General features: G+C 49.8%; 1 protein-coding gene across 1 annotated transcript; it reads right to left on the bottom strand.

Annotated features, from left to right (window-relative positions):
- Positions 1-7,004: 7,004 nt before the first annotated feature.
- LOC122366118 (NADH dehydrogenase [ubiquinone] flavoprotein 1, mitochondrial-like) lies at positions 7,005-18,604 on the bottom strand. The gene is made up of 8 exons (XM_043337968.1): positions 18,312-18,604; positions 16,605-16,805; positions 15,982-16,274; positions 15,354-15,584; positions 14,725-14,858; positions 14,288-14,386; positions 13,866-14,069; positions 7,005-7,772 (listed from the first exon to the last, which is right to left on the bottom strand). The coding sequence occupies exons 1-8, from the start codon at positions 18,358-18,360 to the stop codon at positions 7,553-7,555; spliced, it is 1,431 nt and encodes a 476-aa protein (XP_043193903.1). The 5' UTR covers positions 18,361-18,604; the 3' UTR covers positions 7,005-7,552.
- Positions 18,605-18,917: the final 313 nt, after the last annotated feature.

Here is an 18,917-nt window from a genome sequence, read left to right as displayed (position 1 = left end):
TTAAAACTCCGCGGGCTCTGGCTGGTTTCGTAGGTAAAATAATGTTTTGAGACCGATGCCAATATATTCTGCGTTTATTTCTGATCCTATCGCATTAATTTCGCCACATATTATGTCCGTCAATGGCTTCTAGAGGACTTTAAAGCTCGAGGCGTCGCGCCTGGTAGAGGTCCAAGATGAGAAAAGCCACCCTGGGCACACCCTAGGGATGAATTTAAAACTCCGCGGGCTCTGGCTGGTTTCATAGGCAAAATAATGTTTTGAGACCGATACTAATTTATTCTGCGTTCTTTTCTGATCATATTATATCAATTTCACCACAAATTATTTACGTTATTAGTTTTTAGATGTCTTTAAAACTCGAGGCGTCGGGTCGGGCAGGGGTTCAAGATGACTGACACGCCACCCTGGCACACCCTAGGGATGAATATGAAACTCTGTGGACTCTGGCAGGTTTCATACGCGAAATGAGGTTATAAGACCGGTAATGATGTATTTTACGTTAATTTCTCATGCCTTTGCAATAATCTTACCGCCAATTATTCATTTCAATTAGTTTCTAAAGGTTCTTAAACACGAAGCGTTCGGCCGAGGGAAAGCCAAGATTTTAAACACGAAGCGTTCGGCCGAGGGAAAGCCAAGATGAATGAAAGGATACCTTGGCATACCTCTAGGGATAAATTTAAGATACGGTATTCCCAGATCTGCCCAATACATGTTCTGAAGCTGGTAGATGGGATTAAGAAGGCCCTAGCTTTTTAATAAATTATCCCTCGCCCGTATAGGGGGGGGGGGGTCGAACGAACCACCCCCTCGTTTTTTCGAGAATAACTCGCGTAAAAAGCGGCCGATCGCGACGAGAGTTTCAGGACCCTCGAGTCAATTAATTTGACACCTACTCTGAAAACCTCATATTCCTGACCCAAATGACCTTTGACCTGTGACCTATTTCTTGAGGCCATGTTTGGCCGGAATCGCGATTCGGCGAGCCGCTAATGCGTTCCGTTCACTCCCGTTTATTATCAGCCAGCGTAGCGTTACGCCTTTATTGCGAAAGTGATATAGGTTTTCACTTGTTTTTTTCATCCTAGATTTTTTGGTCATCATCGTCACACCCAACCAAAATCCAATTTTAGAACACTGGCTCCGGGAGCGTGCCGTACACCTCCTGCACTTCGGGTCCGAGCAGGTGCAAAAGAATCGCCGTCTTCCTCTCGTCCCCAGTGACGTCCAGGGCAGCCATGTACAGCTCCACGCTGTTGAGCCATCGAGGAAAATCCGTCCCCGGCTGGTACGGCCCCACCGCCGGCAGACTCAGTCCAGCCGCCGCCATCCCGTCCGCCGTTGACGTCCACTCGTGGTCCCCTCAAGCCTCCTCACGCCGCGGCCGCCGCCGCGCGCCTGAAACGTCAGCTGGCGCCGGCCAAGGTCACTCAGCAGTCAGCACACAGCTGACTCGGGCTCCCTGCCGCCCGTCCCTGGCACCGCCGCTGCGTTTCCCGCGCTTTCCACTCCGGGGGAGTCACGTGACCGCGACGTCACCGAGACACGTGACCACGCGCCTGCGCACTCGACCAGCGCACCCGTCCGAAAATGGCCGCCGAGACCCAAAAACTCGGACAGCGCTGAACACAGGGGGGACTCAACACAAGCCCACGCCCCCGTCAGTCGCAGGACACGCAGTTTACTGCCGCTTACCAGTCGCCGCGGCTCCGTCGCAGTCTACACGCGGTCCACAACTGCACAGCACAGCGTTCGGAGTCGCCCACGGCCCAACCACGGCCTCCGCAACGAGTTCGAATTCCTTGTCGCCAGGTATTACGTCTCCACTCCGCACTGCCTCACACAGGCTGGCTCGTGGAGACAAGTTTATTGCTGAGGCAATCTGGGCTCATACACGAACACTAGTCTGTGCTGACCGCGACGCGACGACCACCGCACACGGCACACACGGCGCACGACCGCACCCGACACGCGCGCCAGACCGACTCTCTCGAGCCGCCGCGTCTGCGTGCCGGCGCCGCCAGTGGCGTCGCCAGCTCCCGGGCGGAGGGGGACAATTCGCGATACCACAGGTTCCAGCAGGACGGCGCTCCAGCGCACACGTCAAGAGCCACGCTGGCCTGGCTGACCGAGCGCCTGGGAAGCCGGCTGATCTCCAGGCGGGCCCCCCACAGCTGGCCACCCCACTCACCCGACCTCACCCCCATGGATTTCTATCTATGAGGGTATCTGAAGGATGTCGTGTACGTGAAGGCGCCGCACACGCTAGACGAGCTAAAAAAGGCCATCAGAGGAGCCATACGCGGGATAACCATGGAGACATGCGCCCGTGTAGCTCAGGAGACCATGAGGCGCGCCACCACGTGCGCTGAGCGCAAAGGCTGTCATTTTGAGCATCTAAAAAAATGAGAGTATAGCTAGAGTATGGGAAACTGATTCGGTATGTGAATATAAAGACGTGCAAATGATATGCGAATAAATTTGCAAGCTTTGTGCTTTCCAGCGATATTTGTGTTTTTACGTATGTTTTTAACTTACGGAGCTATTCACAAAACAAATATGTACACTTTTTGTGAGACACCCTGTATAGTCATATATAGTCATATATAGTCAGATTCTCGTCATCAATCAACGTTGCTGGCGTTTAGATAATTATTAATTTTCAATTTTCGGTTCCATCCAACCATTTTACGTTCAGTGCAGCAGGAACTCCAGATTTAACCCGATACCGATCGGATGGTCGGTGGGACCGTCTCTTGTCTTGTCTCTTCCGTCTTTTCGCAATCACTGACTATCGGTACAGGCGTCGGCGTAGAAACCGGCGGGGGACGGGATTACCTCTCCGAACCAAGGGTGGATACAGGGGGAGGGGGGCAATGGGCCATGGCCCCTCCTTTGACGCAAAAAGAAGGTGACCCCTTTTGGACCCCCTTTTATATTCTGTGTTCTTTCTCAGAAACGACCCATTTAAGTCACGATTATTTTCACTTTTTCATCGACGCCAAGGCCAGACATCTAAAAATTTTGTCCCAATATGACAATGGCCATGTTTAACCATCCTCCAAACCGGAATCATTGAAGGAAAAACAACGTTATTTTTGTCCCATAGGCATCAAAGCTTTGAGTAATAAATGACTTTTCTCTTTATGCAGCATTCACGTTCATCTGCTTTGCATGCAGAGCAGGGCGCAAAAAAATGTACCTCATCACGGCCGGCTTTCCCAATGGAACTTTCACTGCTCACTAATACTAATAGTAATAATTAAAGTTTTGTGCTTCATTAGTTTTTGTTCGGATATCACTGCCCACCTTGTAGTTGTAGAGGTTGCAGTTTTGTAGCGCCGTCGTTTCTCTACATACACTAACACGACCACTCAAAGAACTTTGGAATTGCTCGTTAACTGTAGCTTTTGTGAGCGTTTAAGAATTTCATGTTTTTTGCTCATTTTTGCTCGAACAGTTTGACATCAATTACTCCTGACCTAAGGTGACCTAAGACTTGAAATTTTGTGTGAAGGTTTCAAATTGATGCCCGGTAAGGTACTAAAAATTTGGCGGCGCCGTTTTTCGCTTTTCAAGAAAACCCACATGGGGGCCAAAATGACCTCCAATCAGGGCGCGGATTAACCTCTCTCTTTAGAAAGGCGTTACTTAATGTTTGGCCGGGGTATACTAGTTATTGATACCACTGATAGGTTGATACTACTGATTGGCATTTGCAAGGGCGCAGTCAAGTTGGGACCTCCCCCGCCCCTTACAGCCAAGGTAGGTGCGTATATTTTTTAGCAAAAATATTTTTTGGCAACCTTACAAAATAAAGTGGCTGAAATCCGAGGAAATAATAGGATTTGGGGGTAGGTAAGGTTCTGCGGGCTCCATCCTAACGAAAAACCTAATGGTATTGCCGCCCACCCCCCTTTCAGATGCCCCTGGATCTGCCTTTGCCCCGAACTTTATTCCCCCTCTCAACTTTTCCTGTAAAAGTAACCCTGCATTTTTTGTTGCTCTCGTCGAGGCGATGCGAAATAAGTATGCGATGACCTTCACAGATCAATTTGAAATTTGACCCAAGTTCAAGGTCAGATCATTCATCAATGAGGTTGTGGGGTATGGTCATGCTGCACACCAAACGACGCGCCTTGACCAGGCGAGCAGTTTGGTACCACTTACAAGTCTTTAGCACCATCATGTCGTGATTTATTGACAGAAAAACGATTTATGACGTCACATGACCTCAGATGACCTTTCCCGGTGCCCCTGTCAATTAGCGGCACCAGGATCATCACCGATGAGATAATCTTCCATAATACTGAAAGAATTGGGTGGTTTTGACTCGTTTACACGAAGCAGGAGGCGTTTCAATATTTTACCATAGGCTTGCAATGTAAAGGTCACGAGTCTGGCCTGATCTCAGGTCACAGATATAAAAATTCTGAGATATACCTACAAATTGCACATACTTGTACCATAACTAAAACCTGAAGAGAAGAAATTGATTCGTCAAAAACTCTAGCTCTAGCGTGATTGCAAACTTTTGAAGTGGGTCACCAAACTGCCTCTGGTGACCTGGCCTGACCTGACCCGGCAACTTTTTTTTTTGTCAAAATGTGCGCAATGAATGTTAAGAAAAAGTCACCGAGTATGAGCTTTCAGTCTTGCGGCGTTTGGCAATGGCACAAGAAAAACCTGAAGGGGGGGGGGGGGGGGTGGGGGGGGGGGCTCCCCGCCCGGAATAGGGTTAAGATTTTCCTCAGTGGCGTAGCCAGGTGGGCCGTGAGGCACGTGCCCCCCCTCCATTAGGTTCGGACCTAGGGTCCCCTCGGGTTATTCGGGCCTGAGGGACCCTGAGGCGCCAATTGGCCGCTACTAGGGTAAATGTTTGCCATATCTGGACAATGAAAGAAGGGATCCACGGAGCTCGTAAAAACCCCTCATGGGCCCACAAGTACCAACACTAAGATCTCCATAGGGCCCCAAGCCAGTCTCTGAGGGCCCCTTGGCGGCCTCTGAGGGCCCCTTACCGGCTTCGGAGGGCTACATGTCGGACTCTGGGGGTCTTAACCCGGCCTATTCCCAGCCAGCAATTGTTTGGTCCTGGCCGTAGCTGGTCCCGCTCTCGTGACCTAACCTGACCTGGCACCCGGTGTTTTTTTTTGCCAGAATGTAGGTAGGTACCTATGCAATGAATATTTAGGAAAAAATATCAAATTTCAGCTGAATATCTAAGCAATGGCCAAAAAACTTGAGGGGGCCGAAAAGCCCCAGCCCCCTGCCATTGCCACGAATAAGGTTCATTCAAGGAGTCAGGAGCCTGTTTGATGTTTCCTTTTGTAAGTAAATATTTCATCGCAAAATATTCGGTGACACTGGGAGTGTCGTGAAGTTGAGGCGTTTTCGGAACGTTTAGTGGTTTTCTGAAGAAGTGAAGTGATATATAGGTTCGTGACCTGACCTGAGAACAGTCGTTACCAAAACAAAACGCTTGAATCAATGGCCGAGTACGCCAGGATGCCAATTTCTATCTCCAACACGTTCCGAGCAATCACGACAAAACGTTACAGAGTTGCGCTAACCCTGGAATCCGTTGGCCGGGAAGAAGCCCTTCCCTTCCGTGTTTCCAACATAGGTCTTCTAATGTCACGACGACGACACACAAATCAACAGTCCCCAATGTACCTAACCTCGCTAATGACTTGTCCCCAGCGTGTCATCTACGAGACCTTCGCGACAACGTGACGCCAGCGTCTGGGCCCCATGCCTTCAGCGTCATGCTGGCTGTGGGCCCTACGTCCCTCGCGCGTCTGCGAGATCCTCCTCTGGGTAACGTTCCTCGGCCTGGCGACCTTCGAATGGGTGCAGTACCGCAGCGAGCCAACACTGACCATGGTCGAGCTGGAGCCGGCCGAGCTGCCGAGGTTCACCGTCTGCCCCGGCTATCAGAGTAATGGCAGCATGACGAATAAGCCCAGGTCCACGGCGTTACATCACATGTGGTTCATCGTCAACGAAACGGCCTATCACAACACATCTTTCAGAAAAATGTACATTGATTACGGCTTGTCGATTGGCGACATGCTGGGGAGAAGGATTGAGAATGAGAACACAAGTCGCGATAGCACGGGGGACGTTGTCTACCGCACTCCGAAGGGTTTCTGGCTGAGAACGTTTCTCAAGTCAGGCGTATGTTACATGTATCAGCCGCACGGGCAGCAAGACAACAAGGCCTCACCTTTCCTCGGACCAACAATTCGTCTTCTGGAGCATCCAGAGTTTACCCAAAGGTCAACCAAAAGCTCGTACATGATGAGATTCCACGGCTCGGAGGTGCCTTTCAAGGCTATTGAATTCTTCCACAAAGACATACCGCGGGTGGTGATCCGCGAAGCCGAAAACCTCTTAATCACAGTCAGACTGAACAAATACAAGAGTCCCAGCCTGCGAAGGAAGCCGTGTAACAAAACTCCCGGCTACAGCTTGAGCGGCTGCCTCAGCCAGTGTTTCTACCAGAAACAGAAGGAGAAGATCGGATGCACCATGCCCTGGATGGACCTGGACGGCAAGGGCTGCACCTTCTACTCCAGGGACTTTGCCATCCCCCCGACCAGCGGCTACCCCGAGGACTGCGGCTGTCTCCCGGCCTGTCTCGAGGATCGCATTGATGTCATCGTCGGCAGGTCGCCGATAGTGAATAGGAAGGGATACACCTACGTCACCATCAAGTTCGAGTACGAGGCCGAGACCCGGATCACCACCCTGTCCTACAGCATCCGCGACCTGGTGGCCAACGTCGGCGGTCACATCGGACTGTTCCTGGGTACGTCCATCCTCTCCCTGCTTCTCAGAGGGTTTGCCGCTCTCCAAGAGCTTCACAGGCAGAAACAGTCTCCAGTGATCAGCATCCAGAGCGACGGAAAGTGACAGAAAAAGGCTACGCGCGTCTAGCTGCGTGCCTCTAGCCCGGCAGCTTCAAAGCTATCTTTCAGCACACCTTTAAACACACATTTCTCTTTTCCGGTTTGATATATTCTAAATAGCCTCGGGCGATACCCGTCACACGTACCACAGGACCCACGCCTTGCTGACCTCTCTGGGCCGGCTCAGCCCCACCCCGCCGACCTGACCCGGCAGACTGGGTGGGCCGCGTCCTGGGCAGGTGCGCAGGGTACCACCGAGGCTAATATATACACACAGTCCGCACACCTGCGGCCAACACCCGCGCAGAGGCTAGGTTCCGGATAGAGCGGCAAGGTCGGCAAGAGCAGACGAGCAGCTACGCGGTGAATAGAGGGGGGCCAAGCTGGCCTCAAGGATCGACCGAAAACGGTCACACCTTGCCATCTAACGCCAGCTGCAAGATTCAAGTCACATGAATCTGCACAACACCGAACATATTCTTTCAGGCGTTTGTCGGGCTACCTTTATGACTAAGATAAAATCTACAAGAGCCGCAGCACTGCAGACGGTCCGCCAGCCGGTCTCCCATCAGCGAGCTCTCACCAGATGTTACCCCTGCCCTCGCCGCTCCTGCCTGCCCACCCGAGGGACGGCTCTACTGAGACGCGGCCGCCTGGGAGGCCGCCAGCCGCTCGGCCTGCGCCGCCGCGTGCTGCTGCATACGCTCCTCAATCATCGGTCGGAAGTGTCGGATCAGGCCCTGGACGGGCCAGGCGGCGCCGTCTCCCAGCGCGCAGATGGTGTGCCCCTCGATCTGCTTGGTGAGCTCCCAGAGCATGTCGATCTCCTCCGGACGGCCGTTACCCTCGACGAACCTGGGGACAGGAAGGGGGGGGGGGGTGAGAGACGCGGGACGACTGGCCGTCCGACCAGCGTCGGGGCAGGTGAGCAGCAAGAACGAGGGTCGAGGCAGGAGTCGCTCTCGATGGATCAGGGGACAAGGGGATAGGGATGGAGCGATGCGGCGGTGCGGGAGGTGTGAGCCCTACCTGGCGGGCTTTAAAAAACAAAAACAAAACAAAACGCTGTTGCGAGGAAAAAACAACAGTTTAATGTAAATACAGCATAGTATCAGGTCCCAAACTGTGAACGGTTCAAAGTTGACTGAGCGTGCAATTCCTTACCTTATTCGATAAATTAACGCAAAAAACAATTTGAACGATTGAAAACACGATATAAACAAGTATACGGTATGTTCATTCTTGGGTGTTGTTTTTATCCGCTGGGACTGAGAGCGTGAGATGTTGTTTTTCGTACTCCAGCGTAGATGGGTAGCCATACGGCTTCCACGGTTGACAGTGATGACATCAGTCATCTTTTGCAAGCTCGTTAAAGATTTGGGCTGTACGGGGACTCGAACCCCGGGCCTTTGGATTAGCGCTCCAATGCTCTACCTCTGAGCTATACAGACCAATTACTTTAACGAGCTTTCTGCCAAGTTTTATGCGGATCATTCTTGGGTGTTGTTTTTATCCGCTGGGACTGAGAGCGTGAGATGTTGTTTTTCGTACTCCAGCGTAGATGGGTAGCCATACGGCTTCCACGGTTGACAGTGATGACATCAGTCATCTTTTGCAAGCTCGTTAAAGATTTGGGCTGTACGGGGACTCGAACCCCGGGCCTTTGGATTAGCGCTCCAATGCTCTACCTCTGAGCTATACAGACCAATTACTTTAACGAGCTTTCTGCCAAGTTTTATGCGGATCATTCTTGGGTGTTGTTTTTATCCGCTGGGACTGAGAGCGTGAGATGTTGTTTTTCGTACTCCAGCGTAGATGGGTAGCCATACGGCTTCCACGGTTGACAGTGATGACATCAGTCATCTTTTGCAAGCTCGTTAAAGATTTGGGCTGTACGGGGACTCGAACCCCGGGCCTTTGGATTAGCGCTCCAATGCTCTACCTCTGAGCTATACAGACCAATTACTTTAACGAGCTTTCTGCCAAGTTTTATGCGGATCATTCTTGGGTGTTGTTTTTATCCGCTGGGACTGAGAGCGTGAGATGTTGTTTTTCGTACTCCAGCGTAGATGGGTAGCCATACGGCTTCCACGGTTGACAGTGATGACATCAGTCATCTTTTGCGAGCTCGTTAAAGATTTGGGCTGTACGGGGACTCGAACCCCGGGCCTTTGGATTAGCGCTCCAATGCTCTACCTCTGAGCTATACAGACCAATTACTTTAACGAGCTTTCTGCCAAGTTTTATGCGGATCATTCTTGGGTGTTGTTTTTATCCGCTGGGACTGAGAGCGTGAGATGTTGTTTTTCGTACTCCAGCGTAGATGGGTAGACATACGGCTTCCACGGTTGACAGTGATGACATCAGTCATCTTTTGCAAGCTCGTTAAAGATTTGGGCTGTACGGGGACTCGAACCCCGGGCCTTTGGATTAGCGCTCCAATGCTCTACCTCTGAGCTATACAGACCAATTACTTTAACGAGCTTTCTGCCAAGTTTTATGCGGATCATTCTTGGGTGTTGTTTTTATCCGCTGGGACTGAGAGCGTGAGATGTTGTTTTTCGTACTCCAGCGTAGATGGGTAGCCATACGGCTTCCACGGTTGACAGTGATGACATCAGTCATCTTTTGCAAGCTCGTTAAAGATTTGGGCTGTACGGGGACTCGAACCCCGGGCCTTTGGATTAGCGCTCCAATGCTCTACCTCTGAGCTATACAGACCAATTACTTTAACGAGCTTTCTGCCAAGTTTTATGCGGATCATTCTTGGGTGTTGTTTTTATCCGCTGGGACTGAGAGCGTGAGATGTTGTTTTTCGTACTCCAGCGTAGATGGGTAGCCATACGGCTTCCACGGTTGACAGTGATGACATCAGTCATCTTTTGCAAGCTCGTTAAAGATTTGGGCTGTACGGGGACTCGAACCCCGGGCCTTTGGATTAGCGCTCCAATGCTCTACCTCTGAGCTATACAGACCAATTACTTTAACGAGCTTTCTGCCAAGTTTTATGCGGATCATTCTTGGGTGTTGTTTTTATCCGCTGGGACTGAGAGCGTGAGATGTTGTTTTTCGTACTCCAGCGTAGATGGGTAGCCATACGGCTTCCACGGTTGACAGTGATGACATCAGTCATCTTTTGCAAGCTCGTTAAAGATTTGGGCTGTACGGGGACTCGAACCCCGGGCCTTTGGATTAGCGCTCCAATGCTCTACCTCTGAGCTATACAGACCAATTACTTTAACGAGCTTTCTGCCAAGTTTTATGCGGATCATTCTTGGGTGTTGTTTTTATCCGCTGGGACTGAGAGCGTGAGATGTTGTTTTTCGTACTCCAGCGTAGATGGGTAGCCATACGGCTTCCACGGTTGACAGTGATGACATCAGTCATCTTTTGCAAGCTCGTTAAAGATTTGGGCTGTACGGGGACTCGAACCCCGGGCCTTTGGATTAGCGCTCCAATGCTCTACCTCTGAGCTATACAGACCAATTACTTTAACGAGCTTTCTGCCAAGTTTTATGCGGATCATTCTTGGGTGTTGTTTTTATCCGCTGGGACTGAGAGCGTGAGATGTTGTTTTCCGTACTCCAGCGTAGATGGGTAGCCATACGGCTTCCACGGTTGACAGTGATGACATCAGTCATCTTTTGCAAGCTCGTTAAAGATTTGGGCTGTACGGGGACTCGAACCCCGGGTCTTTGGATTAGCGCTCCAATGCTCTACCTCTGAGCTATACAAGTAATTGTATAGCTCAGATTATTAAAGTATTAAAGCTATTAAAGTAATTGGTCTGTATAGCTCAGAGGTAGAGCATTGGAGCGCTAATCCAAAGGCCCGGGGTTCGAGTCCCCGTACAGCCCAAATCTTTAACGAGCTTGCAAAAGATGACTGATGTCATCACTGTCAACCGTGGAAGCCGTATGGCTACCCATCTACGCTGGAGTACGAAAAACAACATCTCACGCTCTCAGTCCCAGCGGATAAAAACAACACCCAAGAATGATCCGCATAAAACTTGGCAGAAAGCTCGTTAAAGTAATTGGTCTGTATAGCTCAGAGGTAGAGCATTGGAGCGCTAATCCAAAGGCCCGGGGTTCGAGTCCCCGTACAGCCCAAATCTTTAACGAGCTTGCAAAAGATGACTGATGTCATCACTGTCAACCGTGGAAGCCGTATGGCTACCCATCTACGCTGGAGTACGAAAAACAACATCTCACGCTCTCAGTCCCAGCGGATAAAAACAACACCCAAGAATGATCCGCATAAAACTTGGCAGAAAGCTCGTTAAAGTAATTGGTCTGTATAGCTCAGAGGTAGAGCATTGGAGCGCTAATCCAAAGGCCCGGGGTTCGAGTCCCCGTACAGCCCAAATCTTTAACGAGCTTGCAAAAGATGACTGATGTCATCACTGTCAACCGTGGAAGCCGTATGGCTACCCATCTACGCTGGAGTACGAAAAACAACATCTCACGCTCTCAGTCCCAGCGGATAAAAACAACACCCAAGAATGATCCGCATAAAACTTGGCAGAAAGCTCGTTAAAGTAATTGGTCTGTATAGCTCAGAGGTAGAGCATTGGAGCGCTAATCCAAAGGCCCGGGGTTCGAGTCCCCGTACAGCCCAAATCTTTAACGAGCTTGCAAAAGATGACTGATGTCATCACTGTCAACCGTGGAAGCCGTATGGCTACCCATCTACGCTGGAGTACGAAAAACAACATCTCACGCTCTCAGTCCCAGCGGATAAAAACAACACCCAAGAATGATCCGCATAAAACTTGGCAGAAAGCTCGTTAAAGTAATTGGTCTGTATAGCTCAGAGGTAGAGCATTGGAGCGCTAATCCAAAGGCCCGGGGTTCGAGTCCCCGTACAGCCCAAATCTTTAACGAGCTTGCAAAAGATGACTGATGTCATCACTGTCAACCGTGGAAGCCGTATGGCTACCCATCTACGCTGGAGTACGAAAAACAACATCTCACGCTCTCAGTCCCAGCGGATAAAAACAACACCCAAGAATGATCCGCATAAAACTTGGCAGAAAGCTCGTTAAAGTAATTGGTCTGTATAGCTCAGAGGTAGAGCATTGGAGCGCTAATCCAAAGGCCCGGGGTTCGAGTCCCCGTACAGCCCAAATCTTTAACGAGCTTGCAAAAGATGACTGATGTCATCACTGTCAACCGTGGAAGCCGTATGGCTACCCATCTACGCTGGAGTACGAAAAACAACATCTCACGCTCTCAGTCCCAGCGGATAAAAACAACACCCAAGAATGATCCGCATAAAACTTGGCAGAAAGCTCGTTAAAGTAATTGGTCTGTATAGCTCAGAGGTAGAGCATTGGAGCGCTAATCCAAAGGCCCGGGGTTCGAGTCCCCGTACAGCCCAAATCTTTAACGAGCTTGCAAAAGATGACTGATGTCATCACTGTCAACCGTGGAAGCCGTATGGCTACCCATCTACGCTGGAGTACGAAAAACAACATCTCACGCTCTCAGTCCCAGCGGATAAAAACAACACCCAAGAATGATCCGCATAAAACTTGGCAGAAAGCTCGTTAAAGTAATTGGTCTGTATAGCTCAGAGGTAGAGCATTGGAGCGCTAATCCAAAGGCCCGGGGTTCGAGTCCCCGTACAGCCCAAATCTTTAACGAGCTTGCAAAAGATGACTGATGTCATCACTGTCAACCGTGGAAGCCGTATGGCTACCCATCTACGCTGGAGTACGAAAAACAACATCTCACGCTCTCAGTCCCAGCGGATAAAAACAACACCCAAGAATGATCCGCATAAAACTTGGCAGAAAGCTCGTTAAAGTAATTGGTCTGTATAGCTCAGAGGTAGAGCATTGGAGCGCTAATCCAAAGGCCCGGGGTTCGAGTCCCCGTACAGCCCAAATCTTTAACGAGCTTGCAAAAGATGACTGATGTCATCACTGTCAACCGTGGAAGCCGTATGGCTACCCATCTACGCTGGAGTACGAAAAACAACATCTCACGCTCTCAGTCCCAGCGGATAAAAACAACACCCAAGAATGATCCGCATAAAACTTGGCAGAAAGCTCGTTAAAGTAATTGGTCTGTATAGCTCAGAGGTAGAGCATTGGAGCGCTAATCCAAAGGCCCGGGGTTCGAGTCCCCGTACAGCCCAAATCTTTAACGAGCTTGCAAAAGATGACTGATGTCATCACTGTCAACCGTGGAAGCCGTATGGCTACCCATCTACGCTGGAGTACGAAAAACAACATCTCATACGGTATGTTCAAGCCCACGATGCATACCGTCAGGATTTACAGCTACGGTACCATTTCAAAAACAAACGATACACAGTGCTTTCAGTCGGCTACACCAAACACAAATCAAAGTGGATCAATGCATAGCTGCTAAACATAGCTAGTTCGGGCAGCGAAAAACGGCGACAAATATGCCGGGCATCAGCAACGTCAGGCGCACGGGCACCTCGCCAGACTGCCGTCGGAGCAGCCTGACAGCGGTTGGCAGAGGGCCACAGAGCCTCCCTGAACACCGACAGCAGACCAGCAGACCTTCGTAACTTTCGTTACATAACAGACTTTCGAAACAACCTCTAAACTGAATTCGATTGTTTCACAATAGGTGTCCGACTGATGCTGGAAATTGGAATGGTTATCATCGCCGCGCGTCTCGCAAGCAATGCCAAAATTTCAATGTGCTTACTCAAACTTGGCAAGAACTTGCAAATATTTCAAAATCAAGCCACATTCGAGGCAAGGTGCTGACCAATTTTATTAGTAACTCATTTATCGAACACTACATAGCTGCCGATCCCGCCGGAACCGGCAGTCATTGTCTCTGCCTAACCAATAATTCAGCATGACCTCCACATGGCCGTGCCCAAAGCCCATCTGTCTACCTTCGCTGCCCCTGGACTGAGCTCCCCATGACCCCGTCCACCCTCGCCGCCCCCTGGACTGACCTCCACATGACCTTGTCCATCCAGCCTGTGCCCTCTCGGCAGGGCGTGCACTGGCCGCACGACTCGTGCTTGTAGAAGGTGATGAGGCGCGCGATGGCCTTTATCAGATCGGTCTGCTTGTTCATGACGATGACGGCGGCGGTGCCGAGGCCGGTGCCGGCGCTCAGCAGGCCGTCAAAGTCCATCGGCACGTCCGAGCAGACACTGCCGACGGATAGGGGAGGGGGGGGGGGGGTGGCATTGACCGACGATCCGGCGGAAGGGACGGAGACATTGACCGAACGGTCTGGTGGTTGTCTACAATAGCCGCCGGTCTAACGTCAATATTAGGATTAACACATTCCACACACTATAATTTCGGCGTGAGGCGCAACATATTCCCATGCCTCGCGGTATACAAAGGGCTCCACCGGCATACTCACTCGAGTGGGATGATGGGGGTGGACGAGCCACCGGGAATGACCGCCAGCAGGTTGTCCCAGCCGCCGATCACGCCGCCTGCGTGCTGCTCAATTAGCTGCCTGCAGGACGGTACATGACGTCATTAGAACAATCCAAGCTGCCGCCAATCACACCACCCGCGTACCGATCAAACCCGCTGTCTGCAGGACGGTAATTGACGTCATTAGACTGAACTTTATAAAACTTTCAATCATATCACAAGCATCCACTGTACATATGACAACCATGACGAAAAACAAAACACATTATTTCATGATGATAACGCTGACCGTTATACTTCAAATGAGGGAACAGCAGCCACACCACAAAACACTTCAGCGGCTTCCATGACACCATCAAAATGACACATAATGGCAATGACATGACACAATCACTAACATCAGGTCGCGTCACCTACTTGAGCGGCACGGACATCTCCTCCTCGACGGTGCACGGGTTGTTGACGTGACCCGAGATGTTGAACAGCTTGGTGCCCGTGTTACGCGGCCGGCCGAAGCCCGCGAACCAGGTGCCTCCTCGGCGGCAGATGGTCTGACGAACGGGAAATATTTGTGACGTCAAGAGAGTGACGGGATGATGGGGAAGTTATAAAATCAGAGGGTTATGTAACAAAGAGTTGAAGGCAGTTATGTAACTATGTATCAGATCGTCTACGTGCGGTATTCGTATGGCTGTAACAATGTGACAAATAGGAATTCGACAGAGATCACGCAGATCAGAACATTTTTAGATACCTATAATTATGGTGTATGAAGAAGGCGCAACTTTGGTCCTGTGACACCTCGGTCACTGCCGCCGCTTGAAAAACAGACTGAGGATCTGACTCAGCCGTTTCATAACTAAACCAAGTCAGTCACCAATCCAATAACCCAAGCCATCAGTTAGCCATGCTAGGAGTGTACGGGCACGTCAACATTCGGGACAGGTTGGCGTTAATTAGCGTTATGGCCGTGTGATAATCCGGTCACCAACCAAGCCGGTAGCTTCCTCCCCGCCGCTGGGAACACATCCCGCCCCTTCACTCACCGGCGCCACGGCCACGGTCTCCACATTAGCCACCGTGGTCGGGCAGCCGAACACTCCCACGTCGGCCGGGAAGGGCGGCTTGAGGCGCGGCTTGCCCTGCTTGCCCTCCAGCGACTCGATAAGCGCCGTCTCCTCTCCGCAGATATAGGCGCCCGCGCCGCGGTGCATGTACACGTCAAAGTCGTACCCCGAGCCGCAGGCGTTCTTGCCCAGCAGGCCCTCCTTGTAGGCCTGGCGGAGGAGACACGGTGAGGGGTGATATATAATGAATATTTCATAAGCTAGTTTCATCTTTAGTGCTTACTCATCCAAGCGGGAAATAGTCGAGCGCTGCCGTCACTCTTACAAAACTGCCGCAGGAATACAATATTACGAAGCATAATACGCATCTTCTGGCACAAACAAAACGCCTCATATAAATGCAACAGAATGATTCAACCTGATTCAACCATCCCTATCCATATGTGCATCCCCTAGCCACAGATGCGAGGCAATGGACAGTGTAGCCTGGTAAATACACACATCTTCCATAAACGGTCATTTCAAGAAAGCATAAATCGCTGAAGAACGTAGGCAGTTATTGAGGACAGCCATTCCTCCGACCGTCCATGCCATCCCTTCCACCCACCTCGTTGATGGCCAGCTGCATGTTGCTGGCCTCGTTGTAGAACTCTCCGCGGATGTAGATGTAGGCGGCGCGTGCGCCCATGGCCCGGCCGGCCACCAGACACCCCTCCACCAGCTTGTGAGGGTCGTGGCGCATGATCTCGCGGTCCTTGCAGGTGCCCGGCTCGCCCTCGTCGGCGTTGACCACCAGGTACTTGGGCCTGCCATCTGGCGGCTTGCTCATGAAGCTCCACTTCATGCCGGTGGGAAATCCGGCGCCGCCGCGGCCACGCAGACCCGACGCCTTGATCTCGCCTGTCGTCGCGGGGAGAGAGAGGGGAAATGGTTGATTGAGGCACACTTTTTCGGGAAGGTATACAAGCATTCTAAACAGTGAAAACATGATGATGAAAAAAAGGTGACTGAAAGCAACCAACAAGAGGTATGTGTAACACCAGATGTAAGGTACACTCGTCACACTCGGTGTGCCGAGATATCAGGAGGCTCGGCCGATACCAAGAACTCAATCCGAACTTGGTACTGCCCTCAAGGCCCTGCAGGTTTAACACCGAGCATCCGCCACCCTCCTTCCCCTCCCCCTCCCCGAGGCCCCGCCACTGTGTCCACTGCCGTCACTCCGCTCACCGAGGATCCAGTCGGCTCCCTTGAGCAGGATCTCCTTGGTCTTGTACCAGTCGCCGCGGCTGAGGGCGCCCTTCAGCCGCCAGTCGTGTCGGCCGTACAGGTTGGTGAAAATTCGGTCATCGTCGCTGAGGTTGCCGTGCGCGCGCGGCGTCTCGGTGCCCTGGTGGCGAACCTGCAGTGCGCTCAGCTGCTGCGACAGGGCTGCCGGGACAGGGCAGAGGATTACTCACAACTCAGTGGGTTACACAGTGGGCCAGCTAGACTGGAAAGCCCATCCGCCACACATTTAGTCAGCCGACCAGGCCAAGCCATTAGTTTACTGCATTACCATAAGAAAGCAAGATGCCAGAGTGTGTAAATTGTAATGTGTGACTTAATGGGTTTGTCTATCTTATTTTTGTGTGGGTGTGTTAAGAATAATTTAAGCATTCAAGGTTTGTTATGCTAGAACAGCCTATGAGCCTACAAGTGGTGTTTTTATCCTTTAAGGTACATTTTAGTTTTGAAAATACACAATTTTCAGGAAATCATGAGACCTTTGCAAAAAATCTTAAGATTAGAAGGTTGAGGTCAACTTTCAAGTCAATATATCAGATCAAAAGCCAAATTTTGGGGTATCTGCATGATGAGGTTTATGTAGGTATGGTAGGATCATGGTGTCATAAAGTGTCGTGCTAATCAGAAAACAAGGTCAAGGTCAGGTCAGCTGTCAGCTGTCACAAAAGGTCAGGTTTGAGACAACAACAAAAAAGAGTTGTAATGTGACTTGAGAGATGGATTTGTGCACTAATTTGATGGAGGTGGTTATTCATCATTGTGATCTTGGGTAAAAATCATGAGAAAAAGGCTAAAATTTGAGATACATGATGCACCTATAATTTTTCAACATGAATATTCAAAGTCTTGAAAAATATACAAATTTCATTTCAAGGCTCTTTATTTTAAATTTATGAGTGAAGAAACATTGTTGGAAATTTTTGAGATAACTGGTTTCATGTGACACATTTGTGTCTTTTGACATTTTAATTTGTGTAATGCTTGTAAACTGAATGCATCATAGCCTTTCAAGCATTTACCAATTCTGACAAAATCCTGTGTAGCTGCCAGCTGGGTCAGTAAAATGGGCATATCTCAATGATTTTATTGAAATTACATAAGAAATGCATGCAACATGTCAAATGGATGTAGAAGGCATATCATGTTTCACATTGCTAGCTTAAACAGTTCATGAGTTATTGAATAAAACAGAGGGCAAGTCAGATCTGACTACCGAAGCAGTGATTCTGATGGGTCAAGATTATATAACCACATGCTTGTCAAATTTAAAATGCTGACAGTAGGCACTACGACATAGCTTCAACATAAACCTACTGACTGTCAATTAGCAGTCTGCTCAGTGCTCACTTTAACATAGGTATGGTAAAAAATTGAAGCTCCAAATCGCATGTTAAATTACATTTTACCCTGAACATCATTCATCAACAACCACGTATCCAGTACAAAATCACGCCTGTTGAACCAGGAATAGAATATGATCACCTCTTCAGATTCCCACAGCTAGCAAGTTAGACAGACTGGGACAGTCATCAGCCATTAGCATCATAAATTACCGATGCGTTTTAATTGAATTATCAAGCAAATGCAAGCATATTTTGTCCACAAAATAGACAATTTCACTCAGTCGTCCCAAGTGAAAGATAAACTCACCTGACACACACCCCCTGGATGTATTCGCCACCCTTGCAAGTGAATTCATTTTTGTAAAGGAACACTGATAAAAAATATTTATTTGAGAGGACACAACAACATAAACACAGATCACGGACTGCCACTGACTGAAATTTGGGAATTTTCAATGGGTTTGTTCCCGTCGCTCCTCTAACCTCCTCCAAGCTCCTCTAACCTCCTCTCGTTTAAAAAAATCGTTCCCGTCGCTCCTCCAAGCTCCTCCAAGCTCATCTTGATTTCACATCTCACCACCACTATTTGCCTCCTCCCTCATCCCAAACGAAAGTTGGTTTTTTGGAGGAGGCTCTTGCGTAGACATATTTGGCGCATGTAATACAAATGTGAATTGTTTATAAATGAGATTTCAGGGAAGTGGAAATGATTTTAGTGATTGATGACGATTAGATATCTTTAAATAGTAATGTTTGATATTAATCTAAGGTTATTTTATTAGAAAACGATTATTATCTCTTGATTTATGTTTGCGCGCCATAAATCGCCGACCGTTACGGCCCGCAAACAGCTGATTTCCTCGCGAAAATGTTCCCGTGGCTCCTCTGAAACGGCTCTCCTCCAAGCTCATCC

The sequence above is a fragment of the Amphibalanus amphitrite genome, unplaced genomic scaffold (assembly GCF_019059575.1).
Source record: "Amphibalanus amphitrite isolate SeventyFive unplaced genomic scaffold, NRLGWU_Aamphi_draft 000786F_arrow, whole genome shotgun sequence".
Lineage (NCBI taxonomy): Eukaryota > Metazoa > Arthropoda > Thecostraca > Balanomorpha > Balanidae > Amphibalanus > Amphibalanus amphitrite.
Note: the sequence above shows the minus strand (reverse complement) of the source record. Positions and strands in the feature narration are given on the sequence as shown.